General features: G+C 42.2%; 1 protein-coding gene across 3 annotated transcripts in view; it reads right to left on the bottom strand.

The window, feature by feature from the left end:
* The window catches only part of UNC5C (unc-5 netrin receptor C), a 302,919-nt gene that overhangs the window by 95,720 nt on the left and 183,967 nt on the right, over window positions 1-23,232 (bottom strand). For all 3 annotated transcript variants that reach the window (XM_028743498.2, XM_028743497.2, XM_028743496.2), the window contains exon 3: window positions 3,782-3,925. In XM_028743498.2, coding sequence (XP_028599331.2) covers window positions 3,782-3,925 — 144 coding nt within the window. The remainder of the gene's footprint in view (window positions 1-3,781; window positions 3,926-23,232) is intronic.

The raw sequence follows: 23,232 nt of genomic DNA on the forward strand, positions 1-23,232 counted from the left end.
CTATCACATTTTGCATTTCATAGTTTGTTTTTGTTTTTCTTCCTCTCTTAAAAGAGTAGCTTGAAAGATCCGTCACTTCAATCTGAATGACAATTTTATATGCAAGATTATTTGTAAAACAAATAAATACGTATTGAATTATAAACACTGGACAACATAACTCTACCATGAAAAGTTCAGGGTATCGTCCCAATTAGCTTGCAGTTGTCAGCTGACCAGGAACCATGATGGTGTTGTGTGCTGCTGTTGTAAAAGCCAACCAGCGCATGACTAGTTGAATGGAAACAATAAATTGAACGTATGAGAAGCATTCAGAGAATTTCAGCTTAGCAAGGGAGAGCTGACATCAATATATCTCACTGCAAATGACATGTGATTACATACACATGGCTTTAACAATTTTGCCTTGTTACATTAGATCACAACAATGCCAATTAAATGTAACATGGTAGCAATCTGTCACACATTCCCTGACAAGGCACTGAAATCCACTTCATAATTTAATGTAGTTTTATTTTTATCATCTTAGAATAAACTTATGAAACATTTCTAAATTGATCTTTAGCTCACTGCTAGCGCTTGGAAGGGATAAGTTTAGCATTCATCTGTCATGAAAGTCCCCAAAGGCTGCAATATTTGTTTGCTACCAGAAGTATAATCCCAGCAGAATGCCAGATATATATGTCTTGTTAAATACTTACGTTAGGGTTTCCTGGAACACACGAGGGCTCAGTTGTCATTTAATTGCTTGCCCTTCTAAACCTTACTATAGCCTGTGCAAAGGCTTTCAGTGAATGAATGGATACTTAGCAGAAACATTTTGCAGATCCCCTGCCCTACAAAACATTGTAGGAACAAAAGAAGAACCTTGCTGGATCAGAACATGAGATATCTAGTCAAGCATTCTGTTTCTTAACAGCTGCTGTCCAGATGGTTCTCAGCAGCCCACAAGCACGACATGGTGACAAAAGCTCTCCCTTGCTGTTTCTCCTCCGGCAACTGGAATTCATATATATTCTGAATCTGGAGATTCTTTCTAGTTCTCCCGGCTAATAGCCATTGATACACTATTCTCCATGGATGTTTTTGTTCCCTTTTAAAGCCATCAAAACCAGTGACCACTGTCATATCTTGCTGCAGCAAGTTCCATAAACTAACTAATGCACTGCATGAAGAAATCATCTGACTGGCAGCTGTTCTTCAGGGTCTCAGAAACCCCCCCCCCCAAGACTCCTGCCAAGCCCTGTGATCCTTTCAACTAGAGTACCCTGGGATCTTAAATGTGGAAAATGTAGCATACTGCAGAGCTTTGCACTCCGTAGACTATGTAATAACACCTGCAGATCCTATCCCTTGATATAACTCTAGAGCCATTAACATAATTTTTCTGGGCAAGCATCCTGGGTGAAATATGTAGGGGTAAAGCTGGAGAGCATCACCCCATTTCTCATTTAATAGAAGTAGAACTCCCTTTGCCAATGTGTCTAGAGCAGGGATGGCCAACTCCCAAGAGACTGCGATCTACTCACAGTTAAAAACTGGCAGTGAGCTACCCCCTTTTGGGGGGTTCAGGTCAAAGTTGTTGATTAAGCATCAAAGTTAAGATAGTGAAGGAGTTGTATCATTTGTCAGTTCACACATGTATGCATATCACTTTTTTTTCTACATTTGATTGCTGTACACTTGATGGCTGGCATCTGAATGTGTAAACACATAGAAAAGTGTGGTGTGTAAGGTCACACAAAAGTGAATCCTATGGAAATAAGTATGCGATGATGAATATTTACATATGGGAGTCATCACTTGATGAGGCAGCCACCACGAGATAAAACATGTGTCTGGAAAGTTCAGTTGATTAGAGCATGGTGATGATAAAACAAAGGTTGCAGGTTTGATCCCCGTATGGGACAGCTTCGTATTCCCACATTGCAGCTAGTCAACCTTTTTATACCTACCGCCCACTAATGCATCTTTCTTGATGGTAAAATTTCCTTTCCGCCCACCAGTGTTTGGTGGAAGGAGGATTCAGCTTATGCTGTAGAACCCCCTACTGCCCACCTAGAATCCTAAAACGCCCACTGGTGGGTGGTAGGGACCAGGTTGAGAACCCCTGGTCTATATGATCCTCAAGGTCCCTTCCTACTCTACAGTTCTATGAACCTATGAATCTATGAACATCTGAAGCAGTCCTGTGTGCTCCTCTCAGTCAGGGCACCACTAGAAATTATTCAGAAAGACTGGACAACCACTTATTCATCTTTAATTTTCTACCAATGTTAATCAAAAGCAAGAAGCATAATTGGAAATAAGACTAAATATGATTCAGGAAAAGCAGGGATGATTGTCAGTATGAAATAGGTGAGCACAGGAACAAGGCCTATTTTCAGTTTTTAAAACCTCACTGTGCCTTAATTTCTCATTTACGAATTCTTCTGATAGCCTCTAGAGCAAGAACCTCTTGGAAAAAATGTACATCCCAATAACAGTTTTTTCTTGGAGAATTCATTCACATTACTAGAAGTGAAATTCTTTTTCACTAAAATGTCAGGCTAAATGCCAGACAGATAGCCAGCTTCTAGTGAGCATTCACCAAAAGCTGTTTTGTTTCATTTCCCCAAAGGCAAAGAAAACCTGACTCTGAGTAATGTGGCTTACTTCCACTGTAAGTCAGGGTAAACTCATTTCATCCACATGGTAGTGAAATGAGAGTCTCCAGAGCAAATACAGCATTTGAAAGACAGTCCTCCCTTTGAAAATTAATGAAAATTAAATATTTGTATAATAAGATGGATATCTGTGTTTCTAAGATCTGCTCGCCTTGAATTGTGTCGGGGGAAGCAGGGCAGTACAGATGTGATGGGAGAAGAGAAAATTTAATATTAATATGAGTGTCAATAGGGCAAAGACAGGGTTTTTTACAGTCTTATTCTCTTCTGATTAAGGCAAAATAGGCCACATCCATTCTTTATCCAGACTTTATTCACAGTGCAATGAAATGGTTGCATATATCTAATCTTCCACTCTGGGATTGCATACATCCTGACAGAAGGTTTATTTGGATATAATAACTGTTTGTTTGACTACAGGCAATTTCTCTGGGTTGAGGACCATTACTTGCACTGCACTTCAAATCTGACAGATTAATGGATCCGCATAGCACGACTCTTAAGTTCAAGTATCTGTCAAGGGAAATAAATACCCAATTCTGATTTGTGAATTTGGAAAACACTATTCATTTTAATTTCATCTGCAGTGCTGAAAGAAATGTTCACAGTGGACTTAAAAGTCTCACTAATTCTGTGGGTTTTTGTAATGTACATTCAGCCGAGAAAATAAATACTGGAAGGTGAGCCACAAATTTGAAAAGCTCTACCGGTTGTGTTTGACAAGTAATTGTGTTGGGGTTTTATCAGTAATTAAAATCTCAGGTTGTCCAATGGAGATTTGCATTCAGATACGTCTTCAAAGTGCACCTTTTCTATGAAGGCTTATCCTTCTAACCTTTATTCCCAACAGCAATGAAGACTGAGGGTCAAACTATACCTTACACTAATGCAGAGTGTGTAGATATGTTTCCCTTTGAGAGAAAGGGTATAGCTCAGCAGTACAGCATCTCCAGGTACAGCCTGGAAAAGACTCCTTATCTGAAATTCTGGAGAGTGCAGACAATACAGAGTTGTATGGGCCTATGGTCTCAGTATAAGGCAGCTTCCTATACTCCTGTGATGCAAGGTTTGATCATGCAAACAAGGCAGAGCCATGCAGAAGCATGAATACTTACATGCGATACGAACGTAGGCCTTCCGGCTCTTCGTAGTACCTGCTGAGCTCCAAGCCACACACTGGCACCAGTAATCTTCTGGCCCGAAGAGTTCTTCAACTTGCTGGCGGGAAATCTCAATGCTGACTTCTCGAACAATGAGTCCTGCCAGAACACAATCAATATCCCCATATTTATTTCAGAATTGGGGGGAAATGCTGTTTGAACTGTTAACAGCAGCAGACATGGTGCTCGTTAGCATGGGGACGGAAAAGGCTGCATGACCTTACCTTTGAAGCCTACATGTTGTTGGGTGAAAAGGTTGGGTAATGAAATGAAATGGTTGCATACATCTTGGCTTTAGATACTCAAAAGGAGCAGAGTCGATGCAAAATGATCCTGGGACCTTTCTACACACTTTGAGGTCATCCCATACCTCAGAAGAGTCCCACCATCAAGAACTCCCAGGACCTGCTTTGGTGTGGCTTAGCTTCAGCTTCACTATTACCACTTGCATGGCCATCTACCTCCTTTAAACACCCAACCAATCACTGTGTTCTACAGGAGAGGGTCTCCTGCAGATACCATCCTATCAGGAGGTCCATTCCATGCAACGCCTTTAATGTGGTGGAAGATAGCTTTGGGATCTCCCATTAAATACCAGGCAGGCATCTTCTCTGCCTGCTAAAGATCTTCCTCCTTCAACAAGCCTTCTAAATGGAGAGTTTTATCCCAGTTGGCACGTGTATTGGATTTGAATTGATTTTATGAATGTCCTATTGTTGCCTTAAAATCTCTCTCTGTGTGATATATAAGTATTTTCATACATGCAATTGCTTTACAGGTTTTTATACATGTAACTGTTTTATATGTGTTTTTATTGTATTGTGAATTGCTTTGGGATGGCTCATGAGAAGTGATTCATAAATGAAATTATTATTGACGCTATCAAGCAGCTCGAACTTCCTAATTGTTTAGTCTGAATCCTTTTTCTTGTAATTTTCTTAATTGTCTGCTTTCCTGGCTAAACATGCCCAATTCCTTCAACCCCATAGGACTTGGTTATAATGTAAGCAGGAATTAAAGTGATTTAGAAATGGTTGTATTGGCTGGATCAGTCCTGGGGGAGACCAGCAGGGAAAGGAAACTAGGTTCATCTCTCTGGTTTCACGTTTGTATATAGTTTGGTAGCAGCACACTGTTGACTAAAGTTTGTTCCTTCTAATGCAGTCTCTTGCAAATATTATGCTGGTCTCCTGGTCTCTGTGTTTGTTGTTCTCTGGCCATCTGGAGTTAGCACTGCAATGAAGAGTTAGAACAGTAGGCAAAGTCTAATTTTGCAGCTTTGCTCCTTGCACCTTTGAATGTCTGAAAATGACACTCCTTAAGATATTTTAAAGAAATCTGGAACACACCTTATTGCTATTGAAATACCCGCCAACCCAAGATTCACTGAGGTGTTACTAACATTTATCATTTCTATGATCAAAGTGGTTACAATATAGTTGTATACACCTTACTGAGAAAGTGATTAAGGCAAAGTGGTAGAGATAAATAAAGAGACTTTTATAGCATTTAATTCACCTAGCAACAAAACAATGTTAATATATGTAGCAGATCATTCCCAATACACTGGACTTAATGATGCTATGTTAAATCTGGATATTTTAAAATCTGGAACACTTGTAGCAAAATTCTAACAGAATTCTAATGCTGCTAATTTGCACTTTGAAACAGCAGATCAGTGATCACAAACATCAGTTATCTAAAACCACAGCTCCAAAACTTATCATTAAACTACAATTATAATTAAAGACTCAAAATGTCAAACAACTTTGTACATAGAGGAGGGAGAAAGGTTGTTTTCTGCTGCTCCAGAGAAGCGGACACGGAGCAATGGATCCAAACTACAAGAAAGAAGATTCCACCTAAACATTAGGAAGAACTTCCTGACAGTAAGAGCTGTTCGACAGTGGAATTTGCTGCCAAGGAGTGTGGTGGAGTCTCCTTCTTTGGAGGTCTTTAAGCAGAGGCTTGACAACCATATGTCAGGAGTGCTCTGATGGTGTTTCCTGCTTGGCAGGGGGTTGGACTCGATGGCCCTTGTGGTCTCTTCCAACTCTATGATTCTATGATTCTATGATTTGCCCCTCAAAGTACTAACTAGCCTCCTCTTCCTGACCCATAATGGATTTTAAACTGGGAACCTGACATGAACAACCATTTTATAATTTAAAAATGTCCATAAATTCCCCACTCAAGCATCCATGGCATAACAATGCCCCCTCCCTTCTCAGACAAATAGAAATGCGACAATGTTTGGTGGCAGGTACCAAGGGTAACATCAGCTGATGTTTTGTTTCATAATTTCAGGTTGAGTCTTGATGCCACTCTCACATTCAGGATTAATAGTCCAAGCCTACACATCTTTAATACTTCAAAACTAACCAAACAGGAAAGCATTAGAGATGTCAAAACACCACTCTTCAGCACTTGTTCTCGTATTATTTTTGACAAGGGGTTGATAAAAGTGTTGCGTGAGTATGCACGTTAATATTTTAAAACGCAATTTACAAAACTCCACACTGATAAAAGACTCAGACCCACATTGGGCCTTTTTCACCTCTGTATAAGATTGCTAGGAAATGTAAATTAAACAGTATCTGGATCTCAAAATGTGCAGTTTGACATTCAGCTAAACTAAGGGTTTCTGTCTGGGCTTTCTGCTTCTGTGTATAAAACAGTGGGACTGCAGCAGCCTGGCCCAGAGATTTTCTACTGAGAGCAAACGGGAGTACCTCTGGCAAGCCAGACGCTGCATACATACCACACAATCAAAGCACATCACCCCCTGCCCCGAACCCTTATCCATCACTAAACTATGTTTTCCAAGACCCTTCAGAAACTGCAGTTCCCAGGGGTGCCAACTCTATGGGGCTGAGCTGTCTTCGCCCTCCCAATATCTGTTGGCTGGGAGCCAACCCGCCTCAATGATAAGGAGGTAGAGGCGGCACAGAGCTAAGCGAAGCACAGCTTCAGTGGTCAGCTCCTCCTGAGCAAGAAAGAGGAGGAGCTATAGGCCATTGAAGTCACACTGTGCTGGGTTCCGCACTCGTCCTCTTCCAAACGATGCAATTTCACATGGCATGCAATGGGCCCCCTCAATCTTGGCACCTTTGGTGGTTCCCATGATTCTTTAGGGGAATCATGGTGGACTTTCCTTTCTTGGAGGTTTTTAAGCAGAGGTTGGATGGTCATCTGTCATGGATGCTTTAGTTGAGATTCCTGCATTGCAGAGGATTGGACTAGATGTCTCTTGGAGTCCTATCCAACCTTACAATTCTATTATTCTATGATTCAATCCATGTGCTCCAAACGTATGGTGTGTATGTGGCCAGAGTGTTCTTAAAGAGTGGCCCAGGGACCAAAGCCATTACAATGAGTCCCAGGTCTCTTGGCCCATCCACCCCCAAACTTTTTTTAATATTATGCTCCTCTGAAAGCCAAATCAAATGTGCATGCAAATTAGCATATTCAAATTATATGTACATTTGTGTCATGGGCTTGTCAAAGTCTTTTGAGGACCTAGCAATGCGCTGCAAGTTCAGAAAGATAGCGCAGATATCCTTAATTATACAGCACAGTGTGTCCTGGCAAGCAAAAAGCAAGAATGCTCCTTATTTTTTGCTCCCAGTTTCACAGGAAAAAACCGGCAATTAATTACTGTCTGCATACACTTGCATACTGCCACTTAGGTTGTATGCCAATTCAATTTAAAAAAAGGCACTGCCAAAAACACCTTCAACATTATAACAAGAGAGGGAATGAAGCATATAAATGTAGCCCAGTGTTATCTGGTGGGAGGGGAGGACTTAATGAGATGCACTGTACTGTTAGGGCCTCTGTTGTATGCCAGTTTTTGTTTTTAAAAGATTCATTATCCTTGACATTTTGCCAATCAAATTATGAACTACTTTGGGGGAAATGCATAATAGCATTTCACCTTGAAATTAAAAGACTGACAATATAGCTGCTGTGGTTTCAAGAACTGAACTGAGCAGGGACAGTGGACTGCAGACACAACTCTCTCCACCTTTTTGTGTGCGTTCATGAGCAATTTCCACTCTAGGAAGTGGTCCTTGTAATGTCTCCTCCCCTGTTTAATATGCGGAAACACAATATGCATTTTGAAATCTGCTTTAATTCTGAAGTGCAGTTGTTTCTAGGTTGCAGCTTCCTTTTCCCTTGTTTTCACAGGTTTAGCCTTGGCAGTGTAGCGTATAAAAAGTGACATCAGTAGGCTCCAAATCAGTCTGACGAACTGCAACAGTTGGGAAGTGATCATTCTTCTAAATGCAAGCATATATTTGCCTAATAGGTTTGGAAACGTTTTAATTTGATGTGAGCTACAGTTGCTGATAGTTTGTTCAAGCTGAGAAACAAATGTTTCTTTAATAATAGCACTTCTGTGACAACCTAAATGCCCCAGTATTGGTTTTACTTTGGTTTGTTGTAACATGCACCTGATGGATTTCCTGCATTTGCAGAGGAGCTGGATGACCATTGAAGTCCTTCAGTTCTATGATTCACTGTCTAGATACTAGCAGAAAGGGGAGCTAATTTTTCTTGTAACCTCTGAACAAGAGTGGTCATAGCATAGTGGCTGCATTCAAGATGGGGGCTTAATTTTCAAGGCATTCATAACCTCCTCTTGTGTCCTGAGCACACCCATCCGAGGACATGTGATTGTAAGTTTAGGTCCTTATTGGCAAAGCACACACCAGCTCCTGAGGTAGAAGAATCACATGCACAACCCCTGCTAAATGGCTGGCTAGGCACCTCCTTCTTCATACCTGTTCCTAGACCTGACCCAGACAGGTGTAGCAGCGCCATGACAATGTCAGTATTTTCATCCCTCCCATTGCAAAGATCACCAGATCACGTTTGTTTTACTTTCTGCAGAGAAAGGAGAGGGTGGAAACCACTCTTCCAGACTTCCGTCCCTAGCACTGTGCTGGTTTTTCTTTGATCTGTCTAGAGACTAGGTGGCAGTACGAGAGAGCTGGCTTTCTCGTGCATGTCCGTTATGTTCTTCTGTTTTGTTTAACCAGTAGTAAAAGATTAGGTATGCAACGAAACCTCCACTGTTTTGCTTCCACTGCTCTGCTACTATTGAGGTGCTCACAATAGTAAATGTGAGTCCACAGCACCAGGACCTGTTCCAGAGGAATGCTGTGCTCTGCTGTTCCTGCATTCCTGTGATCGGAAGGTCAGCGAAGGTGCTCTTGACACCCAACTCATGCAGGCGCTGAAGACGTGGGCTCTATATGGGTGTACGGACAGACAACACCTCCATTAGCACATTTAACCCCCCTCTTCTGATGTGACACATGCAAGCAACTGGCAAGTTCTCCTGCACATCAGCTCCAGTTGCTCGTGTCACTTTAAGTCCCTCCTTGTCCTGGGAAAGTGTGGGAGGGAACAGAGGAGGTTCTAATGATGTGATTATCTCTAGGATTGCCTCTTCCACCTCTGTGCCTGCCTGCCTGCAATTCTTCACCCACCTCTTCTTCTCCCGTCTGACTGCCTTCCCCCTGTCTCATGGTTGGCACAGTATTCCACAAATCACTGGCTTTTCCCCCTAGTTCAACCTCCTGCCTCCTCTGCCCACCCTTCAGACTCTTGCCTGTCCTTGACATCTTGTGGCACACCAGTACGGCTTAGCACACATGATTCTGGAAGTATTGCATGGGCATACGGACTGCCTCTCTGTAACTCTGCATGCATCTTCATAGATGTATGTAATCAAGGGATGTGTTTCCAAATGGCACGAATAAATTTAAAAATGGCATAAATACATTTTAAAGAGTGCGACTTTAAATGGTATGATAATATTTTAAGATGGAAATGTTAATTATATATACGCCTTGCAAACACATATATAATATTTAAACAAGTCCCAGCTTGTCTCTGCTTAGATCACAAGCTTGGCTTTTGAAAATGATCATGATTTATTAGCTATACATGTATTCAGTTAAGGTAACCTTGCCATAGTGGTTTGCTTTAGAAATATTAGTTTTCGGAAGTAAAAGAAACTACTTGTTGGACCAAATAACAAAGGGAACTGTACGGCTTCAGCAACTGGAAATGATATATTTCTCCAGTGTTATATCAAGTCAGCTAAGCTAAATCTTATTAGCCTTTGCTAATACAGTTGAAGTCCCTAATATGACAACACTTCCTAGGTGTGTTAGAGAAAATTTAATCTGTTAAAGCATCTGCGATGGCACAGAATTTATTGTGTGAGTGTATGATGTGATTTGGTAGACCATATGGAATAGCTAATTTTCTCTTCTTTGTGGTCATCTGGTGCTGTATCACAGACATGCTGCACATGGAGAATGTTAACTTAGGGAAGAGAACACCTGTGTAATATCTGAATGCTTGCTATTCCTTGCTGTAGAAGTTAATGTAAGTCCTTTTATGCTTCAGTAGTAGCCAGTATGCTGAGATGTTCTAAAAGGCACCAAAGACCAGTACATTTAATTCAGGATTATGCCTCATTTTCCTCTTCCTAAGCATAAATGTATAAGGAAATGGTTTGGATCCAGAGAACCACAAGCAGAAGAAGGTTTCTGAAAGGTGTGGCTGAATTTTGATCAATTCCCTTTACTACAGCAGCTCTCTGCACCCCATCTAGCATCACAGAGGGTGGTCTCTCAGCCCTCCAGAGAGGCTTTATGGGGCTGCATAGGGCTGCTGGAGGAAGGGATAAGAAAATCCCCTTTCATAAACTTCTTTCTACTTTGGATCTGAGCCTATGTCTGCAAGAATACAGTCATGTTGACCATGGTTAAGCCTAGGTAGTATTGCCACTTGACCACAATATATGACCAGTTGAGGCCAATAGATCAAAATAGGTCTCAGTCCCTAAGAGTACATTTGTGGTGGCCCTATATTAAATACCATTCATTTTAGCTTCTCGGTTTTCGGACTTGTTTTGTTTTGTTGCACCTGATAATTAGAACCAGTTAGTAAGTGCTGAAACCATGTCCAAGGTTGGAGGACCGTTGCTTCAGATGGTCAGTTTGCCAAAATATATCATTTGCCTCCACTGTAGGACAAAACCATGGCTGTTATTTCAGGAACAAAGGGAGGGGTAGTTGCCCTCTATCCTGCCCAAGTTTCCAGGCATATTTCCATTTCTTGGAAGCATTGATATCTTCAACATGCTGAGTGACTATAGTCATAAACAATTAAAAAGGGCCTGCTGGGAAGGGGTGATGAAACTGAGCAGTCCTTGCCCACCAGGAGATCACTATGGTGAAAAAAGAAGTTAAAATGAGTTAATTGTTTCATCTAGTTCCTGGCAGACAAGAATCAGCATCACTCATCCATTTATACACCCAAAATCCACAACTGAATAACTGCCAGTAACCTCTGAGAGAAATCCAGGAAATTGCAAATTTGCATACATTAATATATTTGCATAAATTCAAACACCAAGGCTCAGAAGCATGTGCTTTCCATTTAAAGTTATGTCATAACAAACTTAATTGTAGGGGAATAATTGCATGAGTTTGCAGAGACCCATAGTGCACAATAAGTGCTGCGCACAGTATAAAATCCCAGTAATTAAGAATTGGTAATGAAATGTCTTCTGCACTCGTTTATGGTACTGCTTCTGCTGTTTTTCCATGGTGAGCACAAATAAAGTCAAAACATCATGGGACAGAGAGGGAATTCACACATCCCCCAGTTTGAAAACCTTTACTTTCCAAAAGTAGAAAAGACACAATAGAGAAGGAAGGGCTGTGGTGGTAGAGCACATGCTTTGCATGCAAAGAGTTTGCAAATTCAATCTCAAACATTTCCAGGTAGAACTAGAAAGACTTGTGCCTGACACTCTGGAATAAACCAACTCTCTGCCACTCAGAGAAGGAACAATGCTCTGACTATACGTATGGCAGCTTCCTATGCTACATAATTATGTATAATTATTTGAGTGGACAAGACCAACAGTGGGTCTAGTGATCAAGAAGGCATTTTCTGCACATGCTGTAGAGGGAATTGAGGGGCAGACAGAGCCCATCAATTTGGGAGGGTACCCCATCTAGGAGAAGGGAAATTGTGGGATATATTTGGGAGAAGAAATGACTGAGGAGTTAACCCTACACAAATCTGGAGTGGCGTCCCTAAGGCAGTTGGATGGCACCTTGTATGCCTCTATCTGGCAATTCTTGCAGTGAAGCTAGTGCCAAACACATTGATTGCTCTGCTTTCCTTTGGACCACATCAGTGAGGCTGGGGGGGGGGTCTTGTCATCTGGGCAGCCCAGGACCACCATACATATTGCCCAGGAAGGTCACTTTGGTGCTGCTAATGCACCTGAAAGAGTGATGGTTAGGGTATTCCCCATATTTCTTACATCTTTTTAATAAAATGAAAAAAAGGGTAAGTACTGGGATTTTAGAAGCCATACCCTTAGAATCTAAAAACCATACCCTGTCTCCATTCTCATCCGAATATATGTGTTGTGTAAGCTGCAATTCAGCTCTGTACATATTGAGAGGCACCATAATATTACTTTTGACATGACACAAAGCAAATCCATGGCACAAAATTGGCACATGATCCAGCAGTTTTCCTGAAGCAAAGCAGATCTAGGCTTGGGAAGCCAGCAAGCGTGTTTCACTAGAGTGAAACAGCCCTTTTCTCTCAACAACAAGTATTCAAGGGTTACTGTTTCCAACAGTGGAGGGACAACATAGCCAGCCAGCAGTCAGGGTCAGTGGCAAAAGGTGGCACAGTGAAAGGCTCTTCCAAGCCCCTGTGATCTCAGCCAGTGCCTGATTTTGCTGACTGCTGGCATCGAGTCTGGTGAAAATCCCTCTGAGAAATATTACTAGTCCTGTCAAAGCTCTTCAGGCCATCTCCACTTTCCATGAATGTCTCACCAAAGGAGGAATCCCTAAATTCACTCCCGCTTTGGCAAAGTTCTGATGAATACTTAAGAGTATAAGAGTATGAGAAAAAGACAGCACCAACCTGTTCATGTAAATAGACCAGCTATCCACAACCTGATGCCCTTCAGATACAACTCTTGCCAGACCTTGCCCATGTTCCCTGGCCCTGCCTCCTTTGTACATTCATTTGGAAAACTAAATGTGCACTTAACTGCCCTTAAAAGGTAAAGGTACCCCTGCCCGTACGGGCCAGTCGTGTACGACTCTAGGGTTGCGCGCTCATCTCGCTCAAGAGGCCGGGAGCCAGCGCCGTCCAAAGACACTTCCGGCATGTCACGTGGCCAGTGTGACGAAGCTGCAGCTGGTGAGCCAGCACCAGCGCTGCACACGGAAACGCCGTTTACCTTCCCGCTATAAAGCGGTACCTATTTATCTACTTGCACTTAGGGGTGCTTTCGAACTGCTAGGTGGGCAGGAGCTGGGACCGAACGACGGGAGCTCACCCCGCCGTGGGGATTCGAACCGCCGACCTTACGATCAGCAAGTCCTAGGCACTGAGGTTTTACCCACAGCGCCACCCGCGTCCCGGGTGGTAATTGCCCTTACATAACCTTTATCTTTATGACTGAGGACCTTGCCAATTCAAGGACAGTTTATATAGTTTTCTGACCCAATGCACATAACAGGCAAGATGGGACTAGCAGGCACAATCATTCTGCTTGATCGTCCGCATTTGGGATACATCTGAACAGTGCTGTAAGGAAATGTCTTGGAAAGCCGATGATGCAATTCTACGGCTGAAGTTAAACAGGTCTGTTTATCAAAGCAATTACATGAAATGGCCCACTATAGGTCAGTAATGAAATCTTTGCCTATCTGAAATCTACCCCACCTGCCCAAATTGGTATCAAGCACTGTTGACTGTGTGTATGTGTGTTAGGGCTGGGTGCTGGACCGAAATCATATATGCTAACTTTTGGTTCACTGTATATATGGTGCTCATATTTCTTGTTCTAGCTTACCACTTTTATCTCTCTCCAAAAATCTTCACTTCTGACACCTTCTCTTCCCGCCCTACTCGTCCTCTTCCTTAATCCAAATCCTTAAATTACTTTGCTTCTTTCCCCCCAATGAAAATTCAGTTTTTAAATGTGAGATATAAAACTAGCATGACAGTTGGAGACAACGGCATTGTTAATTCTGCTTTATTTCTTTTTATTACCCTGTCTTTTCTTTCTCTCCCCCCCCCCCAATTCTGTCTTCTTCTTAAAGATTGTGATAAAACTGAGGAAGGAACTGTTCTTTATTCTTCTGTGACCTTGTCAGGTGGTGGCTTTTCAAGGAAGGTTGAGTATAGTTTCCCTGAGAATACTTTTATGGTCAGTGCAAGAAGCCACCCAACAGATTTACATGTGTCTGAAGCACAAGTGTGCAGACTAGAGAAACAGTGGTGAGGGAAAGGGTTGTCTTATTTGCCATCCTTGAGGCCTCTGGGAAACTCACCCAACCTGGAACTGAGAGTTGAGAGAGTGTTGTGGGGGCACATTAAGACTCATGCTCTTGACAATGGGATGGGAGCAAAATGGGGTATATATTTCAGAAAGAAGCAGCAGCTGTTTCCTGATTTTTATAAAATTGAATTCCAAACTGATGTGAAAGAGATTTCATCTATCACTACTACTAGTAGTGACCAGTAGTGACCACCCTGACCATCTGGCTGGGTTTCCCCAACCACTCTGGGCAGCTTCCAGCACATATACAAACATAACAAAATGTCAAACATAAAGAACTTCCCAATACAACAAACCTATGCAGATGCAAGAGAAACCCCTACTGAACTCAGAAAGACCTCCTTCTAAGCATACATGTATAGGATTGAGCTGTTAGAATTAGTGTGGCGTCAAAAATTTCTCCCGTATCCTTTTCCTGACCACTCTCCATCAATCAGTGAGAAAATAAATTATCAAAGGCAAGAAAAAAATCCCGGGGAAATTCTCCTGAGTCAAGTGTGGAATTTTTGTTGTGTTCACCTTTTGTGGTGGACAAAGAAGTTTTGTGGGCGCCTTTCCTTTCTTTCTACAGTTCATCTCAGCTCTGAACTCTGCAGTTCCTGGGCTTCCCACACTTAGAGCTCAGGGAAAGACATTGTGAGGTAACTTCTCACGTGGACTTTTTTTTTCAGATCAGCAAAGCTATGAGCAGTCAGGGAGGCTGCAGATTGCTGGGGAACATCAAGTGGAAACCACAACCTTCAAAATCTAAATAAATTCTAAATAAATTCAGAAGGGAATTACGCTTTTGAAATATTGACATACCACTAGTTTAACTATCCTGCAAAGCAGGAGGTTGGGCTGGATGAACCATGGGGTCCCTTGCAACTCTACAATGCTAATATTCTATGATTCTATCTCTATGATTTACTACTCAACATACTTTTTGTGAAGCTGCTCCCATGGTGGGACCTGAACAAATGTCCATGCGTGTGTGTGTGTGTGTGTGTGAAAGAGAGAGAGAGAGAGAGAGAGAGAGAGAGAGAGAGAGAGAGAGAAAGAAAGAGAGAGAGAGAGAATACAGGAAACAAAATGCCTTTGATTTTAAGTAGAGTTAATCCCTGTTCTTCGAAGAAATGTTTACAGGATTCTCAAATATGGACCTCAAGCAGCCATAGAGTGTTTCTGTTCAAATACTTCAAAGCACATACTCTGCAGTGCTTGCGAGTCAAAAATTAATAAATAGGTTAAACATAAGAGAAGAGTGACTAGTGGGGTGCCACAGGGTTCTGTCCTGGGCCCGGTCTTATTCAACATCTTTATCAACGACTTGGATGATGGACTCAAGGGCATCCTGATCAAATTTGCAGATGACACCAAACTGGGAGGGGTGGCTAACACCCCAGAGGACAGGATCACACTTCAAAACGACCTTGACAGATTAGAGAACTGGGCCAAAACAAACAAGATGAATTTTAACAGGGAGAAATGTAAAGTATTGCACTTGGGCAAAAAAAATGAGAGGCACAAATACAAGATGGGTGACACCTGGCTTGAGAGCAGTACATGTGAAAAGGATCTAGGAGTCTTGGTTGACCACAAACTTGACATGAGCCAACAGTGTGACGCGGCAGCTAAAAAAGCCAATGCAATTCTGGGCTGCATCAATAGGAGTATAGCATCTAGATCAAGGGAAGTAATAGTGCCACTGTATTCTGCTCTGGTCAGACCTCACCTGGAGTACTGTGTCCAGTTCTGGGCACCACAGTTCAAGAAGGACACTGACAAACTGGAACGTGTCCAGAGGAGGGCAACCAAAATGGTCAAAGGCCTGGAAATGATGCCTTATGAGGAACGGCTAAGGGAGCTGGGCATGTTTAGCCTGGAGAAGAGGAGGTTAAGGGGTGATATGATAGCCATGTTCAAATATATAAAAGGATGTCACATAGAGGAGGGAGAAAGGCTGTTTTCTGCTGCTCCAGAGAAGCGGACACGGAGCAATGGATCCAAACTACAAGAAAGAAGATTCCACCTAAACATTAGGAAGAACTTCCTGACAGTAAGAGCTGTTCGACAGTGGAATTTGCTGCCAAGGAGTGTGGTGGAGTCTCCTTCTTTGGAGGTCTTTAAGCAGAGGCTTGACAACCATATGTCAGGAGTGCTCTGATGGTGTTTCCTGCTTGGCAGGGGGTTGGACTCGATGGCCCTTGTGGTCTCTTCCAACTCTATGATTCTATGATTCTATGATTCTATAAATAGATGCCAGAGAGAGAAAGATAGAAAGAGGAGGGAGGGAAGGAGATGTTGGTTAGGAAAAAGAAAAATGCTATCTGCATCTGATCTGGAAGGTGATAATTTTATATAGGTATATGCCTCATACACAACATATCTGTATGGTTTATTAGTGAATTCAATATGTGGATGAACATTGCAAACAACTTCTTTCAAATGGTACATCAGATAATAACCATGGGGCAGTTTCCTCTGACACAAATATTTGACATACCAGGTTTTATGGGCAGTTAACAGTAAAATGATTATAGAGCTATGTACAATGGGGATATATTTATACATTTTCCTTCAAAACTCAGATGCTTAAGGCAAAGCCCTGAAGCCTTTCCTTAGACTTTTCAATCTGGTTCCAGTTAGCAGAATTTTCTCTCACTCTGCTTTAGGCTGAGAACCTGATCTTTAAAAAAATAATAATAATAATCCCAAAACTGGAGCAACTATGCTTTCATATATAAAACTGATGTCTTATTGTAAAACTGTTTTGCACAAATAATACATTTGAAATTGGTGTATCTTGCAGGGTAAGTTATCCTGATTATAATGCTTCAAGCACTTCTGATAACCTTCCTTTATGTCATCCCTTTTGGCCAATGGATGTAGAGATGGCTACTACCTTGGATGGATCTACCTGTAATTACTGCAGTGGCTCCCCATTTGTAAAATGCTCTCCCCAGGGAGACTCACCTGGCACCTTCTTTACATATTTTTAGGTGCCAGGTAAAATCATTCCCCTTTCCCCAGGCCTTTGACTAATTAAACAATATACGGCCTTTTAAACCTGGGGAGGGATTTTTGTTTGTTACTATGCTATGTATTTTTGTGTTTTTATATTGTAAACCGCCCTGTAATCCTCTGATGAAGGGTGGTATAGAACAGTGTTTCCCAACCTTGGGCCTCCAGCTGTTTTTGAACTACAATTCCCATCATCCCTGACCACTGGTCTTGCTAGCTAGGGATGATGGGAGTTGTAGTCCAAAAACAGCTGGAGGCCCAAGGAAACACTGGTATAGAAATTAAATTGATTAATAATAATAATAATAAAACAGATAAAAGATAGATAGATAGATAGATAGATAGATAGATAGATAGATAGATAGATGATAGATAGATAGATGATAGATAGATAGATAGATAGATGATAGATAGATAGATGATAGATAGATAGATGATAGATAGATATAGATAGAACAATTCTGGACACAATAGCTAAACCACGTGAGTCAGCTATTGTTAGACTGCAGTTCCCATTGGCCCCAGGCAGAGTGGTCAATGGGAATTATAGCTCAACAACATCTGGAGGGCTCCAGGCTTCCCATCCCTAAGCTATATGGAAGCTCCAGAAGTGGAAGTGCCAGATGTGGTGGGGGTGGTGGTGAACAGTAGGAGAGTCTATTGCCCTCAATCAAGCTCTTCTGATAAGCTTCCTGGAAGTTCCCAACTAGTCACTGTGAGAAATAGGATGCTGTTCTCTGATGCAGCAGTGTTCTCCATATGCAATTCTAAATATATGCTCTCCCCCCCCACTGTTTTGGTAGAATTTTATCTAGTCCCTTAAGTAATGTTTTAATGAGGTCAGTTTGTAAGCTGTGACCAATGCAAGGTTTAGGCAGATCACTGTCAATATCCAAGGGACTGATGTGAAATGGAAACGCTTATCTGGACTGGAACAAGTGAGAATCAAACTGAATCTCCAAAGTGCCTTAAATGATACCATCCATGCACCACGTTCTTAAAGCAAGGCTCTGCTTATTATAGTTCTTTTTGTCAGTGCTGTAAGTATGGAGCTCATAGTCCCTTGGACACTTTCTAAAGCAGAAGCCTGAGCATCTTTCAAAGGTCAACCATGCTTATTCTGATAGAGTAGGGTAAGGGCACTTTTAGCGCTCCAGATGTTGTTTGACTGCAACTTCCAGTGATCAAGGTCAATGAGAGCTGTTGTCCAGCAACATCTGGTACAGCCTTGGTAAAGAGGGAATTAACAACTGTTATGTTTTATGCCTCTGGCAGAATGCTGAACTCACAGTTTTTAGATATGTGCATAATATTAAGTAACTAATAATTTTCTGCTAATTAATGGTTCACTTTTTTTTTTTGCCTGAGGCCACCTCACCTTGCCTAATGGCAAGACTGGCTCTGTTTAGAACTACTGGATTTAATTGCACTTAATTCTGAATTTTGTTTTTCATTAACCACGACCCATTCTCAAGCCTTTGGGAAAGGGTTGGCTGTAGTTTAAATCATATAAACACACTCTGTATATTGCATTGTAGGTGCCCAGGCAATGGCCTGGGCACCTACAATGCAATCCCATGCGCATACTCTTGGATAAAATACCAACTGTTTCAGATGGGCTTCTTCCCTAGTAAGGGACTGTCGGTGGGATTATAGCCTTAGCCCCCATGCCTTTCCAGTGACACTTGAGTTAAATAATTTCTAAAATAAGATAGGCTCCGGTTCATGAGCATAAATACATTTGTGACAAGCTGTCTGTGCTGCTCTGTGCTTCCTGTCATTCAGTAGCTCTTTATTGTCACATGCAGGGATCCCTTAGCAGTGCTTTGAAGGACTGGTACAAGTGAAAAGGAGCACGGGAAGGCCAGGTCCAAGCTGAGAAATGTGGCAAAGAGTGATGGCACCAGTTATTCTTGCACTTGACAGAAAGCCCAGAGTGGCTTCATCTATTTCCACATGTAAATGACAGAGAAAGAAAAAGAGGAAAGGAGGGAAGGAAGGAAGCTTGGAGGGGGGGGGGAGTCTGCCAGAGGTTAATGATTTACATAAACTGCAGTTCAGACTTCGCAAAGAAAAATCTGTGCACTCTCTCATCCCTGGTTCAGTGGATTTGCATGCCCTTTTCTAATGATCTAGCCCTTCAGCACTGGGTAATCCTTCCCAGTCCCAGTTTAGTGCTCATGCAAAACTGAAGCACTTTGAGGCAGTTTAGAGCTGGCAGATGAATCTCAATGTGCAGTGAGAAAGCATAATGGCCGTTTAGTACTTGTTAAAGGAAGCTGAGAAAATCAGAGTGAAAAGAGAGAGAGAGAAAAGAAAAACAGCACTTCTATCCAGCCATTTGGAACCAAAAGAAAACATTGCACAATATGGTTGCATCCTGCTAGTGCAACCAAGGTACAAATGAAGTAAAATAAATATTATTCTGAAAATAAAAAAGTTTCTATTTTTAAAAATTCTTCTATACTACATACTTTTAGAGATACTGTTTTGATGAGGGTGTGTGTGTGTGTGTGTGGAAATGCCTTATTCCCGTGTTCTTGATGCTGTGTCACAGTTCAGTGACTGTCGGAGACTGTGGGAATAAGTACAATCGGCAAAATGACACAAGGGGTCACTAGGGAGCCTTGCTGAAGGCTTGTTTTTGATTTTTCTTAGTTCATAAAGTGCAGAGGAGCAGGACAAGGGTAGATGTCTAAAGTCACTACTCTACCCCTCCCCCCTTTCTGTTGTCAGTGAGGGATCAAATTTCACAGCTAACTTTGAAGCTTGACATTTTTCTCATACACACACACAAGAAGAAAAAGAAAGGAAAGGAAAGCAACCGATCTCAAAGGTTTCTCTCCTCCCCAGCTCTTTTCCAGGGCACTGTCAAGAAAAGTGACTTTTTCCAGACAGACAGCGGCTCTGGGAATTTAACACCTACTCCCACATTTTAAGCACATTCAGGTCTCTGAGCAGTCAGGAGTGTTTAATGCACCTTCTGACCATCAAGGGGCAACATCTCTCGAAAGGGAAACAAGTTGTCAGCAGAACAGAAGTGTGAAAAGGTAGTGGCCAAGTTCAATTATCTTCTGAAAATCTCCACCTGGACATGTGAAATAAAATGCATCACCTTTGTGTACACACACCATTAAATCCCTACCGACTCCACTGGGATGGCACGAAATCTAGGCCTTTCCTAGCATCAATAACCCTGCTGGTTACTTACTGGAAAATCTATATTGAAGTCAATGGGAATTAGACACTTTCAGTCCTGCTTGGAGATTGCCGTGACAGTGGGTCAATGGAAAGATCTGGAATGGAGTGAGCTTATCCAGCTCTATCCCTCATTTATCATTCTGACAACTCTGTTAATTTCAGTGCTTGTTCTATTCACAGCTAACCTTATGGTGAAGCAGTGTGCAGTTGGCCAAGCTCTTAATTTAGGATGTGTGTACCTTATGCATGTAGGTGTACAGATAGCCCTGGGTGCTTAAAAAACCCCCTGTATCTTAAAAAAAGAAAAAGGAGGACCGATGAAGGGGCATACCAGACTGTGACAGTCTTTGCAGCCATCTAAAGAGGCTAGGCAAGTCTACATTTTAATGATGAAGGCTATCCTTTACTCAGTGGTCAATGCTAACTTGAACTGAAATAATGGGGATTTATTTATTTGGTTCTTACCAGCTTGTGAGCAACTATGCAGTAAGATGTATGTATCTGTATTGAGTGGTGAAAGAATGCCCACATTTTATTGTAAGAATCCAGAACCTAGAGGATAGGTCAATCAGTATTCAGGTTTACTTCTCTTGAGGGCCCTCCTAGTATTACATTGATGGCATGGGCCCCACCACAGCATAGGACCTTCCCATGATTCCAAAGAAACATAAACAGCTCCAGACTGAGAATATTCGCCAGAAAGGAGTATATTCTGTGGCTCTCCCCTGTACCAGCATTGTCCCAGTCTCCAGGAAAGACAATACTGGCATGGGGAGCAGACATATCTCACACGATATGAGACTTCTCAGCATAGGAAGGAATAGCTCCCACGCTACCAGTGCAAATTAAGAACAGGCTTCAGTTGATTTGCCAGTTTTTTTGATAAACGAAAAGGAACTTGAAGGCTGTATTATATGACATCCTTGCTGTTGATGCACATTCCTAGGGCAACTTATACAAGTTGTTCTGGGCAGGGGCCACCTCGTAGCCTTTTCCCAATTTTACCTTCCTCCTATACAGCTCATCTCACAGCTCCTAAATCTGATGTGGTCATATTTCCCATGTTTCATTGTAATGCAGCAGGGGTGCATATATCTCAAATCATCAGGACTTGGAGCCTTAACCCCTGCACCACCAGTGGTCTGCCACTCCTGCAAAACACTATGAATTCCAGAGCCCACAGGTTAACCATGGTTCTTGGAGGTCAATAAAGCCTTGCCTGAGCAACTGAGCAATTCATTGTTACAAGGAGAAGTAACAGCAGCAGCAGACATGTGATCCTTGCCTTGCCTAATCCAGCTTCATATGGATGTTGACCTTTTGACTGTACCTGTCATCACTACCACTGCCTCAGACCCTGATGGGCTTACACTGTATAGACCCTGCCTCTGACTTTTTGAAGCTTTGATCATTGCAGCCTTGATGCCCCAGCCTACACATGGCTTGTTTGGACTACACCCCACAGCCACGAAAAGATTCCTACTGAGAGTTGATACCTCAGGCAGTTCCAGGAGTTGCCCTCAGTTACCAATGATCCAGCCCCTCCTCTTTGGCCTACCTCTGTCTCTGCCTCCCATCTGGGTTGAGAGATGCTACAGTGGTGAACTGCACAGTTCTGAGTTCACATATGATGGTGGGAAGGTAATACTGGAAAAAGCTTGCCAATTTAGGTTACCTCTAGATTACATTTTTTAAAATGCTGTTGCTAATGCCATGCTCCTGCTGTAGAGTAGTGAAGAAGGGATAAAGGTAAAGGGACCCCTGACCGTTAGGTCCAGTCATGGCCGACTCTGGGGTTGCGGCGCTCATCTCGCTTTATTGGCCAAGGGAGCTGGTGTACAGCTTCCGGGTCATGTGGCCAGCATAAATAAGCTGCTTCTGGTGAACCAGAGCAGCACACGGAAACACCGTTTACCTTCCCACCAGAGCGGTACCTATTTATCTATTTGCACTTTGAGGTGCTTTCGAACTGCTAGGTGGGCAGGAGCAGGGACTGAGCAACGGGAGCTCACCCCGTAGCGGGGATTCAAACCGCCAACCTTCTGATCAGCAAGTCCTAAGCTCTGTGGTTTAACCCACAGCGCCACCTGCATGGTGAAGGGATGCTGGAGTCCAAATCTGAAACCTAACTTCAGGCTTGCATGTTTCTGTGCAGTCATAATTTGTTGGTCTCTGGAAAATCAGCACATTTACCTAACACAAATTTATCTACTAAGGTACAAAACAGAGTCAGTACCAGCACCAGTGGATAGTGTGTCCTAGAAATGATGATGAAGGGGAATTTCATACAACAGCACCATTGATTAGGGAATGGTAATTCTAGTACTCCCATGTTTCTGGCTGAGTAACACCAAACTGAAAGGTCAGGAAGCTTCCTTGAAGACATTGCATTAGCTAATTATGAAAATTATAAACATCTGAAATATCTGGCATTTTGGATTACTTGTAACCTACCAATATCTGTGCTATTCTGAAGCTTCAGTGTGTGCTACTTTTTTCCATTTAAGGTGCTTGTTTGTTTTCAAATGTAAAATGGCAAGTTTTGCTCTTCTGGTAAATATGACCACAAGGGACTTGCTGCCTTGTGTTTGTTCTTCATCCACTGAAGGCCTGGGCCTCCCCCCCCTTTTTTTAAAAAAAAGCTTGATTTAGAAGCTGCAAAGCCATGCTTTTAATAATGCTGCTTATGAGCCTCTCTGTTCTCAAATAGCCAGCAGAAAATATGTGAAGGAAGGAGAAAGGAAGCCTGAGAGACACTTAAAATGACAGCAATCTAAATGTCAAATATGAT

The sequence above is a fragment of the Podarcis muralis genome, chromosome 9 (assembly GCF_964188315.1).
Source record: "Podarcis muralis chromosome 9, rPodMur119.hap1.1, whole genome shotgun sequence".
In the NCBI taxonomy this organism is placed as follows: Eukaryota; Metazoa; Chordata; class Lepidosauria; order Squamata; family Lacertidae; genus Podarcis; species Podarcis muralis.